This window comes from Aspergillus undulatus (genome assembly GCF_047715775.1).
Source record: "Aspergillus undulatus strain CBS 261.88 unplaced genomic scaffold BDV17scaffold_51, whole genome shotgun sequence".
In the NCBI taxonomy this organism is placed as follows: domain Eukaryota; kingdom Fungi; phylum Ascomycota; class Eurotiomycetes; order Eurotiales; family Aspergillaceae; genus Aspergillus; species Aspergillus undulatus.
Window position 1 is genome coordinate 84447 of NW_027396655.1, and position 25925 is coordinate 110371.

General features: G+C 49.9%; 11 protein-coding genes across 11 annotated transcripts; 7 read left to right on the plus strand and 4 right to left on the minus strand.

Moving 5' to 3' along the window:
• Positions 1-722: 722 nt before the first annotated feature.
• Positions 723-1941, minus strand: BDV17DRAFT_300185 (RTA1 domain-containing protein). Its single transcript, XM_073764004.1, has 3 exons — positions 1718-1941; positions 1409-1657; positions 723-1341 (listed from the first exon to the last, which is right to left on the minus strand). Exons 1-3 carry the CDS (start codon positions 1914-1916, stop codon positions 929-931), a joined length of 861 nt encoding a protein of 286 aa, XP_073612490.1. The 5' UTR covers positions 1917-1941; the 3' UTR covers positions 723-928.
• A 1896-nt stretch (positions 1942-3837) lies between these two features.
• BDV17DRAFT_294239 (RTA1 domain-containing protein) lies at positions 3838-4840 on the minus strand (the record flags this gene model as incomplete). The annotated part of the gene is made up of 3 exons (XM_073762793.1): positions 3838-4274; positions 4357-4605; positions 4666-4840. 3 exons carry the CDS (start codon positions 4838-4840, stop codon positions 3838-3840), a joined length of 861 nt encoding a protein of 286 aa, XP_073612491.1.
• Positions 4841-6203: 1363 nt separating this feature from the next.
• On the minus strand, positions 6204-7791 carry BDV17DRAFT_283794 (Zn(II)2Cys6 transcription factor domain-containing protein; the record flags this gene model as incomplete). The annotated part of the gene is made up of 2 exons (XM_073760420.1): positions 6204-7565; positions 7645-7791. 2 exons carry the CDS (start codon positions 7789-7791, stop codon positions 6204-6206), a joined length of 1509 nt encoding a protein of 502 aa, XP_073612492.1.
• A 2561-nt stretch (positions 7792-10352) lies between these two features.
• On the plus strand, positions 10353-12363 carry BDV17DRAFT_271509 (Zn(II)2Cys6 transcription factor domain-containing protein). Its single transcript, XM_073758799.1, has 3 exons — positions 10353-10476; positions 10523-11706; positions 11772-12363. Exons 1-3 carry the CDS (start codon positions 10374-10376, stop codon positions 12225-12227), a joined length of 1743 nt encoding a protein of 580 aa, XP_073612493.1. The 5' UTR covers positions 10353-10373; the 3' UTR covers positions 12228-12363.
• Positions 12364-13503: 1140 nt separating this feature from the next.
• Positions 13504-13923, plus strand: BDV17DRAFT_294242 (uncharacterized protein; the record flags this gene model as incomplete). The annotated part of the gene is made up of 1 exon (XM_073762794.1): positions 13504-13923. One exon carries the CDS (start codon positions 13504-13506, stop codon positions 13921-13923), a length of 420 nt encoding a protein of 139 aa, XP_073612494.1.
• Positions 13924-15397: 1474 nt separating this feature from the next.
• BDV17DRAFT_294243 (uncharacterized protein) lies at positions 15398-15871 on the plus strand (the record flags this gene model as incomplete). Its single annotated transcript, XM_073762795.1, has 1 exon — positions 15398-15871. The coding sequence occupies one exon, from the start codon at positions 15398-15400 to the stop codon at positions 15869-15871; it is 474 nt and encodes a 157-aa protein (XP_073612495.1).
• Positions 15872-16846: 975 nt separating this feature from the next.
• BDV17DRAFT_294244 (uncharacterized protein) lies at positions 16847-17308 on the plus strand (the record flags this gene model as incomplete). The annotated part of the gene is made up of 1 exon (XM_073762796.1): positions 16847-17308. The coding sequence occupies one exon, from the start codon at positions 16847-16849 to the stop codon at positions 17306-17308; it is 462 nt and encodes a 153-aa protein (XP_073612496.1).
• A 647-nt stretch (positions 17309-17955) lies between these two features.
• On the plus strand, positions 17956-20172 carry BDV17DRAFT_294245 (glutamate-cysteine ligase-domain-containing protein; the record flags this gene model as incomplete). Its single annotated transcript, XM_073762797.1, has 7 exons — positions 17956-17990; positions 18049-18106; positions 18168-18233; positions 18294-18394; positions 18464-18601; positions 18683-19214; positions 19264-20172. 7 exons carry the CDS (start codon positions 17956-17958, stop codon positions 20170-20172), a joined length of 1839 nt encoding a protein of 612 aa, XP_073612497.1.
• A 448-nt stretch (positions 20173-20620) lies between these two features.
• On the minus strand, positions 20621-22088 carry BDV17DRAFT_179942 (putative endo-1,3(4)-beta-glucanase). The gene is made up of 2 exons (XM_073754924.1): positions 20820-22088; positions 20621-20737 (listed from the first exon to the last, which is right to left on the minus strand). Exon 1 carries the CDS (start codon positions 22000-22002, stop codon positions 20839-20841), a length of 1164 nt encoding a protein of 387 aa, XP_073612498.1. The 5' UTR covers positions 22003-22088; the 3' UTR covers positions 20621-20737; positions 20820-20838.
• Positions 22089-22521: 433 nt separating this feature from the next.
• BDV17DRAFT_283796 (alpha/beta hydrolase) lies at positions 22522-23593 on the plus strand (the record flags this gene model as incomplete). The annotated part of the gene is made up of 2 exons (XM_073760421.1): positions 22522-22862; positions 22915-23593. 2 exons carry the CDS (start codon positions 22522-22524, stop codon positions 23591-23593), a joined length of 1020 nt encoding a protein of 339 aa, XP_073612499.1.
• A 384-nt stretch (positions 23594-23977) lies between these two features.
• Positions 23978-25720, plus strand: BDV17DRAFT_300190 (GMC family oxidoreductase; the record flags this gene model as incomplete). The annotated part of the gene is made up of 1 exon (XM_073764005.1): positions 23978-25720. One exon carries the CDS (start codon positions 23978-23980, stop codon positions 25718-25720), a length of 1743 nt encoding a protein of 580 aa, XP_073612500.1.
• Between the last annotated feature and the right edge of the window lie 205 nt (positions 25721-25925).

The following is a 25925-nucleotide window of genomic DNA, read 5'->3' on the forward strand; positions in this document are numbered from 1 at the left end:
AATCATGCGCTCCGGACGGGTCTGAATTAGCAGAAGCGTTAGTGACAATGAAACCGCACGAAGCAGCCGCTCCACAGCATAGAATTGCGAAGGAACGCCATTTGACCATAATTCACAGGCAGCAGCTCGCTGTTTAGGATTTGGCTGGATAGTTGTTCTAGAACAGATAAGATCGTGAAGTTGGAAACGGGTTTGCATCGTGTTCGTACTTCGGATAAAAAAGGTTAGTGCGAGCATACGAAACGTTGAAGAACAGGCTACACTCCAGGTAGCTAAGCGCTTAAATAAAATTAAGGGAAATTGTTTTGCCTGAACTGGACTTTTGATGCTTCAAACCCCAGAGAAGCATGCAGGGGTTCGTCATAGTTCCTTTCTCAGCATCTGGCCACTTTTTTGGTACGGAACTCCTGGTGTATATCCCCGCGGGCCTCTCTCGGCTTTAGCCATGATATCAAATTACACTTCACACTCTGGGGTATCATCAAAGTCGACAACCAACCAACCACATTCGGCCCATGTAGGATGGACGGGAAGGACAATATAATTCACTGCATGGAAATAGGTATATAACTCAACAATCCCTGTAATGTTGTTATAGACGTATAGTGTGACATCCAGCCTGAACGCCGACAAGGGATCCCGCGAGAACTTATACTATATCAGACAGGCTCATGAGCCGGTATCATACCTGTTGAGGATGAGATAAATGATAGATTTGAAGGGCTGAGAAAGCAAAGAAAAGCAAGGTCAATCTAAGGTTGCTGAAAAACACTGAATATCACTAATCCCAACCAGACAGAGTGTGCACATCATAAAACATTGCCAAAATAACAAGTGTGGAAGGAGACCAGAAAATGACTGCAAAACATCATACATGGAAACGGAAACCTCGTGACAAGCATAACCTCCAATGGAAGGCACAAATATTTTAGACACTGGGACTTAGCTCAATACTCTTCCTGCTCCTCTGTATCACTCCGCTTGGATGGACTATATTTAACAAAATCATAGTCACCAGCATGAGGAGTCCATCAAAAACATAAAGAAATGCCTCGCGCCGCAACAGGTATCCATTATTCCCCATTGCATACTCAATGAGCCGAAATACAGATCGAATCATAATGAGGATGTTTGCCGCGTAAAGGACCATGAGATGTTTGCGCCAGGGGCTCTCCAATTCCAATGCGCGCTCCGTAGGAGACTTATCTACACGCCTGTGGAAGACCGCACAGGTAATAATGAAGAACCCGAAGAAGAGAACCTGGATGACGAGACCGGTAATGATGACCTTCTCCCCGTTATGGACAGCTGCAAGGGTACCACTGGCCATGATACCGCCACCTATTTATCTGCGATTAGGTACGCCGTCTACCGATCTGAAGGTTTGGGGTGAATACAATCGACTTACCAGCAGCCTGAACAGTAAAGGATAGTATGTCGCCAGTCACAAAGAACTTTGTGAGCCACTTCTTCCTAAACATGCAAAGATGCTCGGCATCTAGTAGAACCACAATGCGCCCGAGCATCATGTATATCGAAGCCGCAAATAGTGCCGGAGCCAACAAGAGGAGGATAGTTTGTTGGATATATGGCCCCATCGACCAGTTGGGACTTTCCTGACTGGACAGGATACGGCCGACATACCCGACCCATTCAACTATATGTTTTGTCAGTATTGCTATAAACACATCTCCTGGCAGAAGAGGTTGCAGCTTACAAAATCCTCCAATCACAAAGGGAATGAAAAACCATGCCCGATGCCGAAACAGTTGATAGACATGAATAAAAGTATTAATGGCAAAAAGGACCGTGAAGAGTATGGCTGCTGCCTCGGAGGGGTAGTATCGGTAGTATGCCCAGACGGCATTTTTGTAGTTGATACTATCGTCCGCTGTTTGTCGAGTCCAAAGATACATTGTTGGGTATTGACACTGGTGGAAGAGGCAGGGCAGATGTTCAAGATGAGAAATCAAGGCTTAAAAGTTGACCTTTGTGTTATTTAAGGATACACTATCGCGTGGGCCAATGAGCCTGTATTTTTGGAGCCTAGGAAAATTTAGTGTTTGGAAGGACCCCTATCAAGCCCCACTCGTGTTCGTATAAAATTCGACTTTTCCTTTGCGGAGAGAAGAGCGTTCTTGGCTGTATTTTATTGGATAGTTCGCCGCTTGCACGTGGCAATACACTGTGATGATTGGCTGAGTATATCTAGGACTCCATCCGTACTCGTACAAGATAACACAGCGGAGCTTTGGAGAGTACGATTTAATGCTTCGCATAGATCCATGGATTGACCTCTGTGGTTGGCCGAACCATGATAATCGTCGTTCGAGGCTTCTGCCTAGTATAATTCTGCCCTTCGCTGTTCTTGGATAAAGCTCAGTAGAGTTTTCGTGTTCGTAAAGCATTTTTGCCTCTGCAAGAAAAATACGCTCTGCTAAAAAAACCCAACCCACAGAAAAGTCGACTCCCGCGCACTATGGGTCAGAGAGTGGCGCTTATGGTTACACATCGTCTGGTCCTTTGGTTCCTGCCCGCCGAGGAGAACCTCTCGCTCACTACCTCCTTTACAGATGAGCCGAGGTTGGCTTGCTATTACCCTCTTTCGCTCACTCTAGGCTCCTCTCCGCTTAAGTTCTCCTTTCCCTCTTGGCTTGAGAGTGACGATTAGCTGTATCTATTGAGCTTCCGCGGGAATCTATGATCATTCCTGCTTGTCCCCCAGCCGCTGCCATGGGAACAAGTGGCATCCATCTCAGGAGTACTGGAATTATCACGAACAATTCGAAGGTCGCTCTCTTTGGAGGACTTGCGTACCCGACGCATCGGCCCATTATCAGCGCTATTTATAATACCACATGGGTAAGCAGACATACACGCACGGGAACAAGTCCTGTTTCAGCTCCTTAATCTGACCCCATTACTTCTATTTAGTACCTGAGAGCCATTGACGCCGCTTGGACGGCATATGGTACCTTTAGAATGACCAATAGCTGGAGCTGGCAGATCCCATTGCTTGTGCAGGCGACCATCTCATTGGCATGCTGATCGCCTTCACCATCTGGACTGCGCTCGCAGCACAGAACCAACAGCAGGAGGGATATAAGGGGCCCTGTATCGGCGTAGCTGTTATGGTGTTCGTGTTCAATGCCTTCTATAACTTTGCGATGCACCCCTTGCCCATTGCTTACCTGCTTGAAGTTCTACCCTATACGCTTCGCGCCAAGGGTCTCACTGCGTTTACCTTGCGCAGTATTGGTCACGCTGGAGGCACTGGGGTGGAGGTATTATTTTGTGTTTGTTTGTTTGTTTGTTTGTGTGCTTGTGTTGTGGCTTGTTGTTATCTACTTTACGTTCCCTGAATTGCGGGATTATCGCTTGAGGAGGTGAGTCAGGTATTTGATGGGACGCATCCGCTTGAGAGGACATGATATCAAGGCTGAGGGGCTTGCACAAAGTCTGCATATGGAGAAGGGGGCGTTGGGTGAGAAGGAGGCATGAATGGTGCTGCGTTCGAGGGCGCGGCTTTCTGCGTAGAAAGCCATGAGAGGTTCGCCGTGAAGTTGCTACATGGTACTAACTGTTTTGTAGCGATACCCGCCACTTTACCCAACTCTACGATCTATACATATAGTCGGTCAGGGTTGTCTCGTCCGCGCAGGCCTGTAAACAAGGTCTATTCGTACACTTTAATTTCTCTTTCTTGGTCTCCCGTCAGTTGTCAAAAGTGAACAGATCCGCATAGTTTTACAAAATCAAACTAAGTGGGTTGATGTGTAAGTATTGGATGGGAAAATAGTGCGATACAGGAAATAGAAGAGCTGAGCCACAACTCTATCAAACAGCAGTATATCTCCTATGCGGATAAAGTGGCACATCCCCAGAATCCCACCCCAAATGCCTCGCAATGTCGTATGGATGCACAACATTCAAGATAACCATGGTAAGAAGCATAAGCAACGAATCAAAGACATATAAATATATCTCATGGTGTAGCAGATACCCGTCATTACCCTGCAGATACTCCGCCAGCCGGAAGATCGAGCGCACCATTATCAAGAAGCTAGTCACGTAGAGGACATAAAGGTGTTTGCGCCAGGGCAAATCGAGAGAATGGGCGCGGGGAATTGGAAAGCGCTGGAGATTCCAGTAAAAGTGCGTTGCGATAACCATGAAGAAGCCGAAGAAGAACACTTGGATGAATAGGCCTGCTACGATGATGTGTTCGCCCGTCTTGTAGTTGTCGACGTCGCCGCTGCTTTGGATGCCGCCACCTGCCGTCAGGGAAAGGTTAGCTCAGCTACATACATGGCTGATGGCGATGGGGGATATCAAGAACTGGCCTGGGTCACTTACCAGCACCCTGTAATACGAAGGAAAGGACATCACCAGTGACAAAGACCTTGGTCAGCCACGTTTTCTTGAGAAAGGCGTGTGACTCCGCCTTTAAAACGAGGATGATGCGTCCGAGAAGCATGTAGATTGATGCTGCCAGGAGCGCGGGCGCGAGGAGGAGAAAAAGTGTTTGTATGATATAGGGCCCGAGGGTCCAATCCGGGCTTTCCTTGCTGGACACGGCTCGTCCGATATATCCGACTATCTCAACTACGGGCATACGTGGGTAAGTATAATATCAGGGCTGGTAGGAAGGAGGAGTGGACGGACAGACACCTCCCACAATAAAGGGAGTCAGAAACCACGTGTGGGTGCGGAACATTTGGAAAGCGTGGTAGCCGGTTGTAGCTATGAACAGTATGATGAAAAGAACGGCGCCGCCCATGCTTGGGTCATATTGGTAGAGTTTGAAAGATACTGTGTTTGAATCTGTTGAGTTGGACATCGTGTGGATCTTAGAAAGCGAAGAATGAGAAAGAAATACAACTGTGTTGTGCGCTGAAGGAAGGAACTATGGAAAAAAAAAATAAACGGCTGGATATGAAAAGAACAAAAGGGTGGAAGTTGAAGGCCCCTGACTGAGAAGAACGCTGGAAAACTAGGTATATGCAAGCAAACCAGGCTGTCTGGAGACAGTGATTTATATTTCCAATACAATGCTTCGCTGGACCATAAAATGGGAGGCAGAGTAGGTGAAACGATGGAATGGGGTCTCCACTGGATGGTGGGCTGCAGCGAAAATACGAACACGAAACGGGCCCTTGCCATCTCCATCCTCAGGGTTGTCAACCCAGGAATGTCGGATTCTACAAGCGGCCGCTAAGTGAGCTGGGATACTGAAACATATCTACGCTACTAGTATTCGGTCGGGAGTCGGTCCGGATAGTACATTATCTTGGCAGCCTGTTTATCTCGTAGCTTGGCTATATTTAGCAAGCATCTTCTGGAAAGTTTCATATTCCTGGATACAGCCATCTTGATGATGACTGGCTTCACTCCTGGTTTAGCGCTATAAGACAATCAGGTCCTACTGATATTGGACTCCAGTTGAAGCTAAGTACAAACCTGACGGGGAATGTTCATCGTTACTCTCGAGCTGAATTACCAAGACAAAAACGTGTTTGGAGATATACTGAAGAGGAGAATCATCAAATTACATAACGCAGTCCTTTGTTCTTTGGCTAGCACCCAGGTGAACTTTGCTTTATATAGCCTCCTCGCTCCTAGCTAGATTCTTCCTTCATGCGTCTATCTATTGATCATTGAGCCCTCTGTCGTCCCACGGCTATCGCTTCATCACATAAAAGTATCTAATGGGCAGCAAATTAGTCTAGTCAATCAGAAGAGGTCATATAGCTAGGAAGAGCCTAGCTTACAAGAAGGAATTATTATAGGCTAGGATCTGCACGAAGCCCCTTTGAGAAATGTGCCTGGGTACAAAGCTGTATACTATGTGTCCACATTTTCGCAAGATGAACTGAATTCCAAATTATCACATGTGAATTCAGCGATTGCCTGTTCACAGGCGTAATCGGATGCCCCGGCGGGTGAGGGGGTTGGTCGACTCGCAGATCAGCCAGGAACAAAGTCCTTCCAAGAGCAGCCGATGGTTCACTGACCATGGGGCACCGCTGGATAGCAGTCGCGAAAGGATGCATTCCACTGACGATTAGAGGGCCCTTCCTCAAATGCAGATGTGCATGGATTGGGATAGGAAATAGGAGATGGACTTTGTGCGCATACAGGGGGTGCCTACCCTTAGCCTGTTAGCTTGGACAATCCTAACAGCCAACGTGCTAGCCGCATTGTCAAGAGTTGATGATTCCCACAGGCCACCGCATGAGCCAAGTCAATTGAGGGTCACTTGCGACGTCAATAAGTTCAGAGATCTTGGATATCTCGCGTTCAAACGACCCTTTAAGATACCAGCTGTCCACCAAGGTGTTGATGACGTAGAAATGCGCAAGGATAATCAAAGAATGTATCCAGACGGGGTTGTCTCGATCTGTCATCTCCAACAAAGCGATAAAATCACTGGTCAACATGATTGGCCAGGATAGCACCGCGGCCTCTTCAAGATTAGCTTGGACATCAAGATCATTCGGGAGACCTTGCTCGCTAGTGGAACACTGCAGGGCGCAGCTAATACGCGAGTACATCATGTCTAAAACGCCAATGGCCCTTACTTGTTCGTTATGAGCCCCGTCTAATGTCGTCAAGGAAGGGGGAGAAAATGGAGAATCAACATTGCTGGGATTATCCACACTCGGGGGGCGCGTGGCTGCCCAGATTGCGTTCAGGTTCGCGATTGCTTGGCTTGAGCCTTGAGCAAATGCCAGTAGACGCGGCGAACAGCGACTGAGCCGTGTCAAGGACGGCGCAAAGGGCAGGTCTTTCCAGTATTCATCCGTGTGGAAAAAGAGTAACATGGGCCGGAGGCGACTAGCCTTCAAGCCTGCCCACTGGTCGGATACCACGGACGAGACCCCTCTTATTAGGTGCAGCCAGCGAAAATGCAGTGTGCTGTCTTCCTGGCTCTCCCTTATAAGATCCGAAAGTAAGTCTTCATTCACGCCCTGCCTCTTCAGTTCACCGAGGTGGAGCGACGCGTAGCCAAATGCGACCAGTAGCAGAGACCCAGCGTAAACGGCTTCGGAATTGAATTGGCTGATCTTGGACACCTCCTCCCTAAACCCTTGTAAGCCGCGCTGGTAATGCTCCATGATGACTCGTAGATCCACAATATCCGGTCCAGGTCCCTGTGTGCAATTCTTCAACTCTGCTTGTGTCGCAATCATATGTACGCCGCCCAGAGCAAGGAGCAAATGCATGAGATAGTAGTGGTTCGCAGCCAGAATGGGGATAATGCGCTGCCAAACAAGTCTTCTCTTCTCATCGAAAGCCATCTGAGCAGCCGTATGCAGGTGGTAAAACTGGCTGAGCCGGAGGTCGTCCATTGCCAAAACATCCTCAGTTGGTAGTCGCGAAAGCCTAGCTGATTGTGACTGACCAAGGTCCAATGGCTGTGACTGTGGCGATCCGTTGCGACGTCCTCTGGCTGGCAGTTTCCTTGTTGGAGCCGTTGTATCAGGAATGGTAGACGGGTCGGGAAAGCTACATGGTTCTCCACGAGATGAGCAGGCACCACAGGCTGGTCGGGCTTCGTCACACTGGATGGCGGAGATAGCAGCTAATTAGAAGTAGGCCATAGAAAGTGCTGGAACAAAGCCGAGAGACAGAATAGCCTACCTTGACCCTTCGCAGCTTGCAGGAAAAGCAGCCGCGACGAGACTTGGTGTGCCGGGCACGGTGTCGCTTTCGCGTTCGTTGACTCTCAACAGCGGCGGTTGCTCCCTCGTCCAGCGAAGAGGAGCGCTGCCCCCTGAGACCCAGCATGCTTGGATGAAGATAATCAGGATTTGGCGCAAAATGGTGTGTCCGGTGTGTAGGAGAAAGTGAAAGGCTACAAGGGAAAAAGAAGTTACCTAACGTCATCCCAAAGTCAATCGATTCCAATAATTTTGGTACCTGCAGACCTTCCCCACAATTTGTACCTACTGTTGGAAGTAAGCGGTGAACATATAGCTTTGCGAGATCGACATCCGTCTAACCCTAATTCAAATAGAGAATCATCAATAGCCTATGAAAGTGTATCCTTACCGGAGTACACCCCTATTTCTGCCCGAAACCACCCCCAACACCCTAACAAAAACACACTCATGATAACCCACTTTACATACAGTTACCTACCAGCATGTGGCTCAAGTACGGCTGAGTGGACCACACCCTCTGGTCGTATGTGGTTTCTCTGGACTAGTTGCTCAAAAATTACTTCCGGGCCGACAAGCTAGCTCCCGACTATCTATGTGTCCAGGCTACAAAGCCATCCTGTTATAGAACTTTAAGAAGCTTGCTTTCTTCACATCTAATCTAATAAATTAGAACCTTGATCTAAGTATATAGAACTTGATTATTTCCTGCTATATATTTCTAATTTTGAATTCCTTAGCTATAAAGTTATATATAAAGTATCTGTTCAGAAATAGTAATATTGTCTGACGGCCTGGCTAGGTTCATAACACTTAGCCTAGGCTTCCTTTATACTCTTTTTTTTTTTTTTTTTTACACTTTTTTCTCCAGAAAAGTCATCAATGTCGTTTGTCTTTCCATACATCCTGTAGACAGATGTCGAGGTGACAAGGGTCCCTTCACGACCCATAGCCCTGGGGCTTCCCATATGGCTTGCTTCCACGGTTGTACCCAGGGAAGACAATAAGCCCTTTGAAACCTTTGTTGTAACCAGCAGGTTGTTTCATGTTTTCAGAACTTCGCCAATTCATCAAGCTCATGTGACGGTTGGTTGATTGGGACGAGAACGCTGTTTTTGCATGGAGTTCTTATGGTTCTAAGTTCTAACCGTGCCCATCAATGGACAATGCGATATGCGAAACAAATCATCGATTGCTAAGATACAAATATTTGCAAAGCTACGTCACTATGGGAGAATCAACAAGTTCCTGGCAGTCTAGCAAATCCGACAGATCGTTTGACTGATTTAGGGACCAGACAGCCGAGGCCCGCCCCGGGCCAGATTGTGCACTGCCGAACGTGGAGCCCAGGCGTAAGGCCCGCTGTAGATCTTTCAGATGGGCTGTTTCGTTCTCCAATCTGAGGCAACAGGTGATTATGCAATTCTAGTTCCATTAATGCCGCACGTCTTCATCGGGTGAAGGGTACTGGGCTACGCAACAGACTTCAAGAACCTCTGCATGCGCAACCCCGTTCCATGCCCGCTCTTCGGCTTCACGCCCGCCGGAAACCCATACAAGATCCTTCCCGCGGCATGTGTAAAATCATCCGACTTCGACATCAGGACCGACTTTCCAAGTTACGTTGTTCAAGCACCTAACGGCAGTGTCCAAATCAAGAAAAACATCAAAGACGAATGGTCGCCCGACCACGCGGGCTTCCTAATCGGATGCTCATTCTCCTTCGAGGACGCGCTCATTCAGAACGCACCAACTCGCTGATAAATTTCCCGCTATGTACAAGACTAATATTCAGCTTCCCCCATCGGGTGTATTCTACGGGAGTACCTTTGTCCCCCCCTGTCATAAAGGACTCCGCCTCCAAACGTCCCGATACCCTTAGCCAGCCACCAACCCTACCGCAATAAACCTAGCGACTCAGTACAATTGAAACGAACATATTGCGTATCCCGTGGGTTGATTTTTCTTTCCCGTCTATTGTTGCCCTTCGACGGTTCCAGTGCTGACCACGAAGCATTCCCTGCCGAAGAACGACTCGGCGGCTTCCCATTTATGTCTCTCATGGTGCTCTGGCAACGTGATCTTGATTGTGTTACTAATTAATTCTCCGTCTGCCTAGGCCGTCGCCTTGGCATCTCTCCATGGCTACACTTGGGAGTTAGAAGTAGAGGATAAGCGAGTCAGATTTGTGGGTCAACGCAGATCTCGGAGATGGATGGTTCGGAGAAGAATGGATCGTAGGGCTGAGAGCTCGAGTATAGTATGGGACGCACCACAAACTCGGTTCTGTTCTCAGCTCAAAGCCGACCCCAACTCTTTCTCTTTCAAGCCCTTTGCATGTTATGATGACTTTGTTTTCTTTGCTGCAGCTCATCAGACGAACTGCGCCCCTCTCAATTCGTGTCTTGGCCCGGGCCTATGGCGTTACCCATAGCTGTCGAAGACCTTAATGTTGATACAATCCTCTTGCCACTAATATTCTTCGACAAAAGGAAGGCTCTATTGAGTGGCCAGTTAAGATGTCTACCCCAATGTTGGGCTCCGCAATGTGGCCTGAGCTGCATATATCCACAGTTGTGCCCCCAGTCTAACCAGCAATAGTTTAGGACTGCACTATCGCAGGTTCTGACACCTTTTGTCGTCTGGGTCCCGATCTTCCCCTCCTGCTTTCTCGATTCTCTTCAAGGCTGATGATCGCACCTGTCGCAAATGGACCTAACGTTGCAACAAGACCACGCAACTCCTGCAACTGAGCGTTCAGCTCCGAACGATGAGTACCGATGCGGCATCTGCAACAAGACCTATAGTCGACGTATGTCAAAATATCAATGCAAAGAGCACAGCGCTAATTTCGACAGGCGACCTCCGCGACCGCCACCGTCGCCGCTGCATTAAGTCTATAGGAAAGGAACGCTCATCGAAGCGCAAATCGTGTGAAACATGCGCGCAGAAGAAGCTGCGATGTTCTATGACTCGGCCTGCCTGCAGTCGCTGTCTTCAGATTGGCATCCAGTGCCGGTACCCTGCATGTGCTGTTGCTATTGCTGTGCAGCCTCAGGACCAAGGCCAAGACCAGGATGTGCTTTCATTCTCGTCTTTTTCGACCCCTGGGTCTGGTCCTCCTGGGACTATCCAACCCGCGCTGTTGCAAAGCCTCGATCACAGAGACTCCCAGGTCGAGGAAAATGCTGCAGCTTGGAACACCTCTCCGGCTGATGGCATGATGATGAATGGTTTTCCTGAGACAGCATTCCAAGATCCGGCTCTGTTCGCTCCCATGTCGTGGAATGAAGAGTTCTCTATGTCGTCTCGTTCTCTCGGCCAGGACGAGGAGATACTGGCTTCGATCAGCAGCAACCAGTCAACTACCTCCCATTCCGCAAATTCGAACTCCCAGGGAGTGCCAGTACAGACCTTCAACGCCAGCAATCCTTCCGAAGCGACAATATCCTCGCTCTCATCCAACATTGGCAGCTCCCTTCCCAACACCTCACAAAACGGCTACCAAGAGTCTCCATATGTTGATTTCAACCTCGACAGCTCCGCACGACTAATATTCGGTCGCAATTTCTACCCAAAAACCACATCGCTGTCACCAGTCGACGTCGAGGACCTATATCAGCAGATGTTTAGCGTCCTCCGCGAGTACCCCAGCCTAATCCTGCAACGAGACCATTGGTCCCCTTTCGTCCACCACCGACTATATCGATGCTCGATGGGCGGGATGGCTAAGCCCATGGGCGTCGCACTGGCTTGTGTATCCGCACACGCGGGCTCGTTCGGATCAAATCATGGCTTCGTTGATAACTTGATCAACCAGGAGCGGTCGCAGCTGGTTCGTGATTTTCAGTCGTACCTTGATACACCGGAGAATTGTCTCGCTGCTGTGCATGCTGTCTGTATTTATCAAATCCTGGGCCTATTCGGAGATAATTTCCTGCCTGCGGCCATTAAGCAGAGCAGGGGTATGAAGGAGATGCTCGACCAGCGGCGGACAGATTGCGAGAGGCAAGCAGAGCTGCATAGTTCGTTTGTCCTGAAGGTGCGCACCCGGTTTTTGCCTCTTTTGTAGCGCCATATTCGATTCTTGACTAACAATTGAGACAGATGACCCGCCGTCTCTACGCCCACTACCGCGACGCAATAAACACGACCCACGACGCCGAGCTCAACTGGGAGCGGTGGAAGTTCAGCGAGTCGCTCCGCCGCAACATTTTCTTCGCGAATATCATCAATATTCTCGGTGCACGAGCAGGGAAGCTCAACAGCGCTTACTTCGAGCCTCTGGATGATGAACTGGTTCTAAATCTTCCTCTTCCTGCGCCGGAGTGTATGTGGCGGTCTTGCAGTTCGAGCGAGTGGTTTGAAGCGAGGGAGTATGCGTTGAGTATGCTATCGACGCCGGCAGCGGCGGTAGACCGAAGTACGCGCAGTTTGACACAGACGCTGAAAGGGCTGTTGAAGGATGAGGAGGAGGGAAAGCTGGATATGTCGAGCCTCTTGCCGCTCACGAGGGTGATCCTGGCGAGTACGAAGATTGCGCCTTCGGGGTTTGTATTTTAGGCATTGCCTGGTCAGTATTCATCGTGTAGTGGAGGTCCATTTTGACATCGAACCGCAGCCACAGATAGGTTTCGCGAAAACACAAAATCCAAAATCAGTAATGCTCACGGCAATAAATATGGTCTCTGCGTGTCCCCGGAAATACTCTGTTCAATCCAGTATAATAAAGCACTTCAAAAGGGCGAGGCATGTCCCAAGGCCTCAACAATACACCATTGTGAATCCCCTCTTCCTCTACCTTTATTTCAGTCAGCACAAAGATCGCCACTATATAAAATATCTTCCGTGGAACGCAAAATTAAAGGCAACCATCACAGTAGTGACCAGTTCAAATCATACATGTCTAGACAACCGCATTCAACCAAGATACTCACGTACAATCCTGGAATACTACAACAGAAAGAATAAAGCAAATAAAATATCCCCATGTACGCAGAAATCCGAACCCCCTAAGGCATTCCAACCGACCACCAAGACCGCAAAATGCCACTAAACCAACCCCAAATCACAGACTCCATTTCCCTCTACCGCACCCCTGCTGACACCGCATACCCCCTCAACAACATCGGCCAACTCTCATAAGGCCTATACATAACATCAAATGGCCAGATACGCCACGAGCGCAAAGGCGAGATACTCGAGATCCTACAGTTCCCCTTCTTCGTGCACATTGAGCCAGCTGACGTCGCTGCCGCTGAGAAGTTCAAGGTCCTTACCTACGACATGTCGAAAGATCAGGGCCGGTATGTCATTTGCTTCGCAATTGCTGAGTGTTGGCGATATACACGAGGGGCTGTGGTGGTTTCCGAGCGCGACGGCGTTTACGTATGGACGGGGGGTTGAGTGGGTGTTTTGAGGGCCCTTCGTATTTGTCTATTGTTAGGGCAAGGCCGGGGGGGGGTGTTTAGTGCGGTGATGGTCCATTTGGATAGGTATAGCCCTCTTACAGTTCTGTCGTCATATACGAGGCTAGAAAATACCACAATATAGACCCTTTCCCTTGAGTATTGAACAAGGTATAAAGAACGCACTTATTTCATCGTGATTATGGTGTAACGTCCCAACGCTGGACATGCAAGAGGCCCGTAGAAGTTACACAATGGAAGAGACAGAGACTTGCCACAAACCTTTACACAAAGAAACCACAGGAAACAATACATAAGCGTAGAGAGAACCGTCGCACTCCCCATTGCAACTCAACCTAGAGCCTACCTGACCTCAGCCAAACCAACACTGACCTATTAAGATCCAATTTGGATACAACACTTTTTACACCATGAGTCCAACGAGCAGCAACCCCCGCATCGCTAACATGATCCGCGTCCACGAAGAAGGCTTCAAGAGCGTCGGTCAGGAAACAGCTGGTCTCGCCGTGTGCACCAAAACAGGCCATCTTTACGAGTCTTTTGGGACAGCTACGGAGGTCCTGGTTCTCCCTGTTCTTGCCTGCATTGTCCCTGAGGGTGCTGAGTCAACTGGGCTTCTAAAACCAGTGACAGTGAAGGATATAGCGCGGGCTTGTGAGAAGCTTAATGAGAGAATTATGCGTGACCCGCCTGTGTTTGGGGACTTTGTTGAGTATGGTTTTTGGATTGATGAGGGGGGTTGGCTTAAGGTTGGGCGGGGAGAGATGATTAAGTTGGATACTCAGCCTAGCTGTTTGAGTATTGTTAGGCCATTGGATGATACTGAATAAAGTGTCGGGGCTGAGAAAGAAAATTAGGTGTTGATTAGTGGTTGTTTTTGTGGAATATTTGGGCCGTCTTTTCAGATGCCACGATTGGCAATATACTACTTTGATTATGAGACTTAGAATTGCACTTGTATGCCTCCCCTGCCAGGAATAAACACACTTTCAACAACCCTAAATATAGTATCAGATAGGCGTAACAAAATAACATACCAGTAGCTCGCAGTCCGTTCCATGCTTGACACCTCTAGTAATGCGATCGAAGAAGCCATGCCTCCCTCTTTATCAGTATACTATCTCGGCTCCCTTCCAAAGCCACCAAGACTGTTTCAACTCCTGGCTTTACAAGGCATTATTATATATTATGCAACCCAGATCCAAGACAAAGGCATTGAGCATCAATGCCGAAGGAGGAACAAGATATAAAACCGGGCTGTAAGCTGAAAGTTCTAATCCGGTAAGGATACTTCCAGAAATCCAACGTTTGTCAAACAAGATTGCGACGGTATCCATTCTAACAAAATGCCCCTCCCACTCCCCGCGCCGAAGCCTCTCATTTCGCACCCTTTACATATCATGAATTGGAAGCGAGGCCCATCAACACCCAGAGCCGGAGCCAACCCTGTCGGTGTTTATCACATCCTGAAGGCAGTCTTCTGGCTGGGTGGGAGAAGATTAAACATTTGGAGATTGGGCCTACGTGTCTTTGTATTGTGAGACCTTTGGAATGGGCTGATGTTGAGCTGGAGAGGTTAGAAAAGGGGGAGAATTGGTGATTTGGCGGATAGTTGGGTTATTACGGTCTTTTCTAGTAATATTCTAATATAACCCCTTTGCGCGCAATGCAATTGAAGATAATATAATTGAACCTTTATTCGCGATAAATGCCATTATATCCAAATGACTAGATACAATTTAAGAATTGGTACTCCCTGTATGAGATTCCATTTCACGGAAGCACTCTGCACGATTCCAGACGTGGCCTTGGACTGATTCCACAATAGGACAGGTGTTAGAGGGCCTGACTGCTTTTTTATTTTCTTCTTTGAAGACAGCAATGGGAGGATCCCAATCAACGGAGAGATTCTCCCAGTCTTTGCCGCCCTGGAGGTGTGGCTCAGACCCGTATAGCGCCGCCATGACAAAGCTGTCTTGCAAAGGTCCATTCAGATCATGTTGGCAGCCACGACATCCCTCTTTCATCGCCCAGGGCCAGAGGTATCAAGTAACAAAATGGATACAAAGAGATTAGCTGAGCATTGTATCCAATGACACAAAAAGGGTACAATGTATGAACAATGCCATAGACAAGCAATCAAGCCCTTTATTATACTTGAGTATCAGCACACGGGCAGATGTTTAAATCTGCCCTTCCAACTCTCCATCTTGATTTAATTCACATGCTCTACTCTACGCTGCAAACTTACCTAGGTACATACGCCCCGCAACCTTACCAACTCATCAATCTAATCCCCGAACCATGCCCAAAACATCTACAACCATCCGAACGGATCCTCGAATCCCCCTAATTGTGCGCCCCCACGAACAGAACAGCCTCAGCATCGGCCAAAAAGCTCACGGCTTCGCAAAGGGCCCTCAGACAGGCACACTATACTTCGCCTACGGCGAGACCCTGAAAGTCCTCACCATCCCGATGATCTCGTTCGTCGTGCCCTTCCCGGCTACAATGGCAGGAACATTTGATCATCTAACCCACAAGCATCTCCGCAACAAGCAGAGGGAGGGAAAGAAGATGGGCGACGGTAAGGAGGTCATCGAGGTAGCCAGTCTCGGCGATGTCATTGAAGATGGAATCTGGCTGAATCCCGAGGGGGAGTTCATGGTTGGCCCGGGAAAGGTGATCCATGTTGGGATTGAGGACTCCGATGTGGCCATTGTGAAGGCGGGGAATATGGATGCGAGTGAATGTTTTGTGGATGTAGATTTGGAGTAGCATTGGGAGTTTGTGGGCTAGGCGTGGCTTGGCTTTTACTTCCTCGTTGATATTTTGGTTGTACTTGCATGGTTGGTGTGGGTTGAGCATTAGAATCGCTGCTTGCTAGGAAAGAGAATGAAACTTTGTTTCTGTTGATATTTCGGGCCCAAGAAGGTAGGTATGAAAGGAATATGTCATCATGAAGTGATTCCAGGGTATTGCTTCAATATTTTCATTAGATGCTGCACGGTAAACAGTTGCAGCGTGCTTAGAGCAACCAAGCGAGGTTTCAAGGACCTAGTTCTGGCTAAACTGCTCCCGCCGGACCACTAAAGAATTGTGCTGGCCGGCTCAATATTGAGCGTTGGTGCATTAAGGGAATGCGATAGTTGTAGTGGACCACCTGCTGCATGAAGCGTCTTGGGACAGCTTTGAGGGCTAAAAGGTAGGGATTCTGATGCCTGTGACCGTGAGATCATCCTTTTGACATTGAGGTCCCAGAAAACCGAGAATATATGTTGATTGAGCACATCAAGTTTCGGGTCTGGAGACCGGTGACAACCTCAATATCGCTAGTGCAGGTTTAGGGGATACGCTAAGAAAACTATAATCTCTGATCAATCAGGAATTATGTGAGGCATGCCCTAAAACCCTCTTCAAGTTGAATGGGAATCTTACTTGCCCATATGTCCTAACAAAGGTTCAGCACGTCTGAAAGGCATTCAGAAATTCTATTTATTACGCTCCTTAGATGTCTCCTTGGATAGAAGAAGATACAAAGAAATATATTAGACATTGTCAGTAGCAGAATAGACAAGAGGATCAACAGTCGCCCTTTCACGAATCCAGACAAGGAATTCGTTACTATAACACCTCCTTCCAAACAGATTATTTCAGAGACACATTACTAATTAATACAATCTACAATACAATCTACATCCACCCCGACTCGCAATTGACAGGCTTGCGATAACAGTTATTCATCCAAACACCATGGATCCGAGAATAACGGCAGAGCCGAGATCCTTCCTCGTCCGCCGCGGCGATCCCTCTTCCCAGGGAATCGGCAAGCGCACGAATGGCCTCGCCGTGTCAGAAACAGGTCAGTTGCGCAGGGCATTCGGAACGGTCACTAAGATCCTTATGTTTCCTTTGTTTGCTTTTGTTGTCCCTATCCCCGTGCCGAATGCCCAGGGTTCAGAGGGAACTGGAGAGAGGGCAGGTCCAGTTCCGGGATCGGAATCCTTCCAACCATTTACCTATAATGCCCTGAAAGCAAAGGAAAAGAAGCTTTACAACAAGATTGTGTTTGATCGACCTAGGCTTGATGATATTATTGAGAACGGGATTTGGTTGGATCGCGAGGGCAGGGTTATGGTCGGGAAAGGCAGAGTTATTCAGGTTGAGGCTGGTAGTTGTTATGTTTATATTGTTGAACCGCTTATTATTGATTAGAGGGTTGAGAGGTCTTTCTAGGACATAGGCCATGTATTATGTACTAGTCGAGAGGGGATATGGCGCGTCTATATTAAAAGTTTCACAACAAAGTACCAACGAGTGCAACAGAGATCATAGTTAGCTAACTGCTAGCCTGTCACCGAGGCCACCCATGTGAACATGATTGTATAACATGGTTAGTTGGTGACCCCTATGCTGCGGCTTTTCCATACTTCGCAAGAAAACGGATCCAGGTCAACGGCTGGAGGCACCCACACTTCATAGTGGGCCATGGAAGGCTATTCGAGTCGGAAAGCCAATAGCCAAGACACGCTGCAGTGGTTCATTGGGTTTCCTCAGACTTTAGATAGTGGCCGGACCGAGTCATGACATCGACCAGAACAACCGAACCAAACAAGGTTGATGCCGAGAAATAAGCTTGTCATGATATGCTTGTCAGATCCACCGCGCTGCAACCATACGACTGATCGCGGGCAGGCCGTAAGGATCGTCAGACGTTGTCATGACGTTCCACGTGGAGTATAAACTTGCCATTTTGCCGTTGCGGGTGATAAATGAGTGGGAAAGGGGAACCTATTCTTCGATCCGGTGTCTCGATCAGAGGGCGAGGAGTCAATGTGAGCGCAATTGGTTTCGGTATCAAAATGGGCGCCTCAATAGAGGACGAGGATAAATCTTTGTGGGGACTGACCTCTTTGCGGTCGCTCGTTAGCCCTAGTCGCTGATGAAGAGTACAGTCACTCCTGGGAAGAGATTCAGCCGTGTCTTTCGAGTCTGCGCAAACAGACTTTCAAGGTAGGGCCGTAACCTGTCAATGCAATGCATGAAGAGGGGCTGGTACTGAAAGAACTTTCAGCAATTGTTGGCACTGTGGTCGAAATATAAAGATGTCGATGGCTTCGAACCGCTCTGGGGCGATGAGGTTCGCTCATTCCTTCCCAGGACGTTGTCCGAACTGTCTAACATGACCCATTTCAACCAGGTCGAATACATTCTCGTGCACTTCGACGACACCAATAAGCGCGCTAGGCTGGCGCTCTGCCAGCAGGAAATACTAGGGAAGTGGGCCGAGAAGCAGAACTCGTGAAGACCCGATCCTGCGACCATGGGCTCTGAAAGGCCCAACCGGACTGGCTACTGACCGAACGCCAGGACCGGCACGTCCGACGCTCGCAATGAATTCCAGCTCCAGCCCGAATGCCTCCTCTATATGGTGGAAATGGCGGCAGATCCTCCCTTTGGACCGGGCTTAAGAGGAATTTTGCGGGTTGAGGATAATTTGGCCCGGCGGTATGTGTCTTTCTTGTCCGAGTGTGACCAGTACTGCGAGAGGGAGCCAACGACGGTGCACTGACTCTGTTTCATTCTTAGGCGCAAGGCTATCCAGTCGTTACTGGGCGACGACGAAGCAGTGCTCACGATACCGGTGTTCCCCCGGCTAGGGACAGTCGAGCCCTTTACTCAGCCGCCCGTTGAATCGTCCGCTGCGTTTGCGTCGTCTTCCACCTCACCAGATTCACTATCAGTTGACTTCGACCCTTTTTTCAGCAAATATAAACGGTTCAAATGCTTTGCCCAGAACATGCGCCGGCGGCGCGGCCGAGAGTTCGGGATCAACCTTCCTTTATGTCGGAGCATACCCGATGAGACCGCACAGAAAGGCCTGTTTCTCGAAGGGCTTGGTTTCGCCATGGGCGTTTGTGGGCTACAAGTTACGATGCAGGCGAGGAACCTCCCCGATGCATGTCTTCTGCATGACCAGCTTGCCGTGCTTGGGCCACTGATGTTGGCCATGACGGCGGCGACGCCTGCATACAAGGGGGTTTTGGCGGACACCGACGCGCGATGGGATATTTTTCGATTCTTAAACGACGATCGCACTGCTGAGGAGCAGAATGCGGATGTAAGTTCTGTCTTGAATTATCCAGTCCAACAACGTTGACCATAACCAGGAATTGCTCGAACAGCACACCATTGATGCCAAACTCCGCTCCGGTGTGAGCCCTATCTACATCTCCAATGAAGGCACCCCCTACCAGTCCTACCTCCCCAGCCGTCCCTCCCAAACAGCAGAAGAGCTTCACCGACACGACGTCAATCCCAATCTCGCCGCGCACCTCTCACACTTCTGCCAATGGGATCCTCTCCTTCTCGAAACGGACCATATCAACACCCACGGGCCCGACGATACATACCATTTCAGCACGCTGTACCGATCGTCGTGGCCGCACGTACGACTCAAGTTTCCCGAAGGGGAGAAACTCGGTTGGAGAGTTGAGTTCCGACCAATGGAGGTCCAGCTAACGGACTTTGAAAATGCAGCCTTTATTGTTTTTGTTGTCCTGCTGAGGCATGCGTTGGGTCACTATGGTGTCCGGTTGTATATCCCGATGCAATGCGTTGTGGAGAACATGCAGACTGCCGTCAAGCGGGACGCTGCTATTTCTGAGGCCTTCTGGTTTGAGGCACGCAGGGGAGATGGAACAATTCCAATGATGCGTCGAGACTCGGGGATTGATGTTGGACAAGAAAAAACAAAAGTCACTGCCCAACGCTCGTCACTGCAAGATATATTTTGCGGCCCACCCACGACCGCTGGACACGGGACAACGCCACGATTCCCAGGCTTCATCCCACTCATCAAAAACTATCTCGCCGAAATCGCCGTTTCGCATGCCGAGTTGGGAGTCATCTCGCGGTACCTCGACTTCATCGAGAGCAGAGCTTCAGGAACAATCTTGACCAACGCTCGCTGGATTCGGCGCGAGATCCAGCTGCATTCTTCGTATAGGGGTGACGGCCTCGTTAGCCAGGAGGCCTGCTACGATGTCTGTTCTAAGATTAGAGATATGGCGGGGTGATACTGTGATACTGACGTTTGTTTGATTATGAGGCTGCTTGTCTATCGGACATTTGAGATTGCGCGTCATTTTAGAGAGAATTGAATTGAATCGAGTCATACGTCGTTTCATATCCAGTACGGTATAATACGCTTGTCGACTGATGTCCACATCACTTGAGCTGAGAACACAGAACAGGGTGGAGGGCACTTGTCCTGGATACTAAACTTCGTCTGTCGAAGGAAGGGAGGGGGGGGGGCGCGAATAGCAGAAGGATGGCTAACAAAGAATAGGGGTGAGAACGATGTTCAGTCATCATCCCTCGCGATTTCATTTGAGTTCGATGGGGCCAGTTTGGGTTTGTCTATTATCTGAACGGTCCCAGTTAAGCGGAGCGCAGAACTTGTGAAATCGTTCCCAGCATCGCGTGCTTTTGTAAAGCCACAAAGGAGTGGATAGGTATGCGAACAAGCGCCGGAGTTCTGGAACCAATCTGCTCGGTAAATGCGGTGTGGAGTTGTAGAGCTCGTTCGATTCAAGAACTACGTATAGAGTAGTATGAAGCGCTATGTGGGATAGTAATATGCTAGAAGAGACATAAGTATGAGATGGCCCGCCGGGCAATTCGATATGTCCCCGATCGGGTGAAAGAGCGGTGGATTGCTTGCCTCCACTTTGTATCGTACCTCACCATACTGGTCCTTTCGACCCGGAGTCACCATCTGTCCCTCTCGCTCGCTCCGCGTCAAGCATTTGATTGAACTCTGCTTGGGCAGCGTTACGCTGCCGTTGGCTGTCACTAGACGCGGTAGAGAAGGCAGAGCCTTGAGAGCGGATACGATCCCATGAACTTCCCGATGAGGAATCCTGATTTCCTGACGCTGTTGGCGGTGTTCTTTCGGAACTTTGCTGTGAGGCGGGCGAGGATCCTTGCTGGTTTTGCTGCCGGATGCGATCCCATGCGCTTCCCTGCGATGTGGGCTCTTGATAATCTGCGGCGATCGGGCTGGCGTCATCGTCGAAGAAGCCCTTTCCGTGACTCGCCTGTTGACTCGGCGCGTTGTATGCGGGTATTCGGGGATAATCTGAAGGTGAAGGCGAGGTATCCATGGACCCGGAGGAGGTAGAAGCCGAAGGCGACTCGCCATACCAGTCCGGCTCCGAGGCTTGCCCCTGAGGGACAGAGACATCGCCTGCTTGTGGGTTCTTCTCGAGATATGCCTGAATCATTACGGCGTTCCGCTTCCGCTCCTGAATATCGCCGCGATCCTGCCGCTGGAGATCCTCACGAAATGCCTCCATTCGAAGGTCTGCTACAAGGCGGGCGGCAGCAGTAGACGCCGCGTACGCACTGGCGAGAAATCCACCAGTTATTCCCCATCCAAAAACTCTCCATGTAATCCCCAAGAAACAAGATTTGAACATTTGACGGTCCAACTGGTACATGTTCTTGATGCCCGCCCAATACCACTCCGCACGGGACATCTCTTGGCGTGGAGGTAGATATGTTGTAAACCATTTGCGTATCCGTTCATTGATGAGGGCGTGAGAGAAGCCGACCACAACGCCCCATTCCACACCAAGCCGAGTGTGGTATACTCGTCTGCTGGAACTTTCGGTAAGAAAGTCTAGCTCGGGTTGGGTGAGAGGTCTGTTAACGAGAAGGGAAGCGCGCCGCGCGGCAGAAGCGGCCTCGTTTTGGGCACGCGTTTGCCACCTCGGTGTGCCAAAGAACGAGAAGTAGAGGGTGAACAAGTCGGGGCGAATGATCGCCTCGGGCCTGACACTGACGCCGGGCTCGAATGTTGCGGGTAGCTTGAACAGCTTGGGTGGTGGCGTGGCGGGCTCCATGGGGTCGGAGGAGCCGTTATCAACGGATATCGCGGCGGTTGTCCGATGCGATGGCGGCAAGAGGGCAATGGGTGGGAATGAAGTTGTTGTGTTGTGTTGAAAGTTGAAGTTCATCAGTTGGTGAGAGTCTGAGAGTCGCGCATCTGTGGAGAGAGCTCCGATTAGTCATCTTACGTCAGTCCCGTGATCTAACCCCCGCAAGCTTTTCCACGTGACCCCTGTCCGTTATCTCCATTATCTCCTGCTTGGCGTGTTTGGATGTTCTTTGTAATTCACGACGATCACGATTGCATCTTTTGCATCAACCCACCACAATCTACTTGCGGGGCCCAGATTGGTCTGTCCATGGGGCCAAAGAATGACTGAGCCCCAGTGCAAACAATGAAAAACGTCAAAGGTTTGTTGATGTATGTTTGACTGACCATGTCCAGCACTATAAAGAACCAGCTCAAGATAGACAATCATGGAACAACAACAGCATCTTCTTTTCTCTTTCACATCATCTCTCTTACCATCATCATGTGTATCATCAGTGACTTGAACATTGACTCCTCCAAGTTCTGCCCCGAGAATATCAGTGAGGCAACCCACCAGGCAAATGCTGCCATCAAGGCCCTCATGAGCCAGGGACCTGCTTGGTATGAGGTCGGTGCTGTCGAGTACCGCAGGCTGCACATTGAAGGGAAGGTTGCACTTCCGCCGCCCGTCCTTCTTCCCAATGCTACGCATGCCTCGCTCCCTTCTCGCGATCCTGCTCGCGCCATCCCCATTCGAGTATACAAGCCCGACAACGGACAGCCTAGCAAAGGTGTTTTCCTGCATCTTCACGGGGGAGGATTCGTCCTGGGAAGTGAGAAGAGGTACGTCATTGCAATCGCAGTCTGTTGTCGGTGTACTAATGGTCTCTACTAGCTCTGACAAACAATTGCAAATGTTCGCCAACGGCACCCAATTGACCGCCATCTCTGTGGGCTACCGACATGCTCCCGAAGACCCGTACCCTGCTGCTCTCCATGACTCGATAGATGCAGCCGAGTACCTAGTCGACCATCCTTCAGAGTACGGTAACGTCCACTTCATAGGCGGGGAGTCTGCTGGTGGAAACCTTTCCGTTATCGTAGCACTGCATCTGCTACAGTCGCGCCCCTCTTTTTCACTGTCCGGGGTTCTGGCTGTATACGGGATCTACGACTGGACCTTAGGACTACCAACCGCTCTAGATTCCGCTGACTCGCTCATTCTTAACCGTTCAGGCCTGGAGGCTTTTAGTCATGCTTACCTCGCTGGACTTAGCATGGAAGAACGTCGAAACCCCTCTATCTCTCCGCTATACACCGACCTCCGTTCGCTCGCAGCCGGGGCGGCCAATGGTCTGCCTCCTGTACTTTTTATCGTCGGGACAGCAGACTGCTTACTCGATGATACTATCCTCATGAGCACGAAGTGGAGTATCGCGGGTGGGGAGTGTATAGTCAAGATCTACCCCGGCGCTCCTCATGCATTTACGGTCGTTCCCGGTCTACCCGTTGCTGAGGAGGCAAATGCCCTGAAGATCAGGTGGCTGAACGAGAAGATGGGCGAAATTGCCTAAAAACCTTTTGCTGTTGGATGTATTGCGGGGTTGCCTGTAAACGAGAATTCGAGACTTTCTTGAGAATGGTCAATGCACAGCCATTGTTACACAAATCAATATATACATGACCGGGTTCTTTTAACCCAATTTGGCAGACTTTACTCCAAGAGCACTGTCTGATTACTTGTCATTATCTGGTAGGATACAGTTCATCCCCTCGTATTCCTGGCGCAGTAGAGACCGTCGACTGCGAGTTCCATATAGGGCAGGGACGCCGGTATGCTCCTTCAGCTCCACAAGGTAGCTCAACCACAGCTACAACTCCAGGCCCCCTAGTTCAAGGTTTCCCTGACCTTCTTTCCAGCTTCCAACATTTCCCATTCTCACACTCGATCCCTGACCATGAGACTTCACTACCTACTCCTTGGCTTGGGGCAGGCCTCTGGCTGTCGGCTGCCCGCGGAGAAGCCTTCCGACAACTCGCAGAGCGACTACGTGATTCTCGGAGCCGGACCAGCTGGATACGTTCTTGCAACTCGCCTCTCCGAAGATCCAACAGTGACTGTAATTCTTCTCGAGGCTGGGCCCGATGGCAGTGGCGACAGAAACATGTACACTCCTGGATTCGCCGGTAGGCTCCAAAACAGTCCCTACGTTTGGAATTACACCTCTCAGCCAGATCCGAGACGTGGTGGCATTGCACCGCGCTTCCCCCAGGGACATGCCCTTGGTGGTGGAACCTCTGTCAACTTCATGTCCTACTCCCGCGGAGCTGCTAGTGTGTATGACCAGTGGGCCAGTGATTCCGGCAACGAGAGATTGGCTTTTCATCATCTCTTCGAGCAGTTCGAGCGCTCGACAAACCTGACCGTTCCGTCTCCGACCGACTACAAACATGCTGCCGCGCCCGGGGCGTACGGTGATGGGCCGGTTCAGGTCAGCTATGAGTGGGTAGCCACTGACACCGAACCCTATTTTGGAGACGCGATGGCTGCGAGCATGTCTCAGCCAGTCCATCTTCTCGATCCCGCGACCGGACATCATATTGGCAGGGTGAATGGCGGACCACATACCATCGATCTCCAAACTGGGCGACGGTCTTCTGCCCAGGTGGCCTACGGCATGATCCTGTCGTTGCGCCAAAACGTGAACATCATCACGAGAGCCGAAGCGACCAAGATTGATATCCAGAATCGTCAAGCAGTGTCTGTTCAGTACGTCGCACACGATGATCAGACAAACCACACCATCTCTGCCAGGAGAGAGATCATTGTCAGCGCCGGAGCGATTGGTTCACCCAAGCTACTGATGCTATCTGGCCTCGGTCCCAGAGACCATCTCCAGGAACTAGGGATTCCCGTGGTCAAAGAGATCCCCGAGATGGGCAACAACTTGCACAACCACCACAACGCAATTACCATGTCCCAAATCTCAGAAGACATCATTACAGCCTTCAAGCTGAGGATAAACGCATCTCTTCTTGCAGAAGCCGAGGCAGAGTACGAGGCCACCGGGCGAGGCCCCCTCTCCGAGATTCTTACCTCCAGCTACGTGACGGAGCGACCATCCGATGAGTTCCTTGACAGTATCAACGCCACTTTCCATAAAGCCCTTCCGATAGACCGACCACTTCTCTTCTACGGGTATACAACCTCGCCACTGCTTCCCAATCCAGGAAATGTGAACGTGATGTCAGCGTTTGTCTGCCTCCTCCAGCCAGAAGCCCCCGGATACGTTCGACTTGCCAGTGCAGACTATCGTGACGCACCACTCATCTTCTCGAACTACTGGGGTTCCGATGCCGATTTTGCCCTGGTCCTTTACGGGTACAAAAAGCTCCGCGGTGTGATGGCATCGGACATCCTCGCACCTATCGTCTTGCAAGAGCTGTATCCAGGGCCGGACGCCCAGACCGACGAGGAGGTGACCCAGGCAATGCTAGACAGTGCATGGTCGTTTAACCATCCTACCGGAACCTGCTCCCTCGGTAGAGTTCTGGACCCTCGCTTCCGCATTTCCGGCATTGGGGGCCTACGCGTTGTCGACACCAGCGTCTTCCCCTACCAGCCAACCTCTCATACGTCAGGCCCGACTTATGCTGTTGCGGAACTAGCCGCGAAAATAATCAAGGAAGAATGGTATTAGTTTCAGCGTACTCATATCTCGAAGGTGCCATTATCTGTCGTGGGCGTTGGCAGTCAAACATCTGGACCGGATTGAAGGACCGGCAATTGTATAAATAGTCTCCCAGCATGACCACATTATAATTAAAAATGTGAGCCATGCAACATTCAAGGTACACTTTTCCGACGCAAGGTAAATACAAGGTAGTCCATGATTCGGAAATGAT

Excerpts from the sequence above, each read along its gene's own strand:
- BDV17DRAFT_300185 (XM_073764004.1), bottom strand. The coding sequence starts at position 1,916 with ATGTATCTTTGGACTCGACAAACAGCGGACGATAGTATCAACTACAAA. Across the intron at positions 1,658-1,717 it reads CTTTGTGATTGGAGGATTTT|TTGAATGGGTCGGGTATGTC; the intron begins GTAAGCTGCAAC and ends CAAAACATATAG. Across the intron at positions 1,342-1,408 it reads CTTTACTGTTCAGGCTGCTG|GTGGCGGTATCATGGCCAGT; the intron begins GTAAGTCGATTG and ends GCAGATAAATAG.
- BDV17DRAFT_271509 (XM_073758799.1), top strand. The coding sequence starts at position 10,374 with ATGGACCTAACGTTGCAACAAGACCACGCAACTCCTGCAACTGAGCGT. Across the intron at positions 10,477-10,522 it reads CAACAAGACCTATAGTCGAC|GCGACCTCCGCGACCGCCAC; the intron begins GTATGTCAAAAT and ends TAATTTCGACAG. Across the intron at positions 11,707-11,771 it reads ATAGTTCGTTTGTCCTGAAG|ATGACCCGCCGTCTCTACGC; the intron begins GTGCGCACCCGG and ends CAATTGAGACAG.
- BDV17DRAFT_179942 (XM_073754924.1), bottom strand. The coding sequence starts at position 22,002 with ATGGAGCCCGCCACGCCACCACCCAAGCTGTTCAAGCTACCCGCAACA.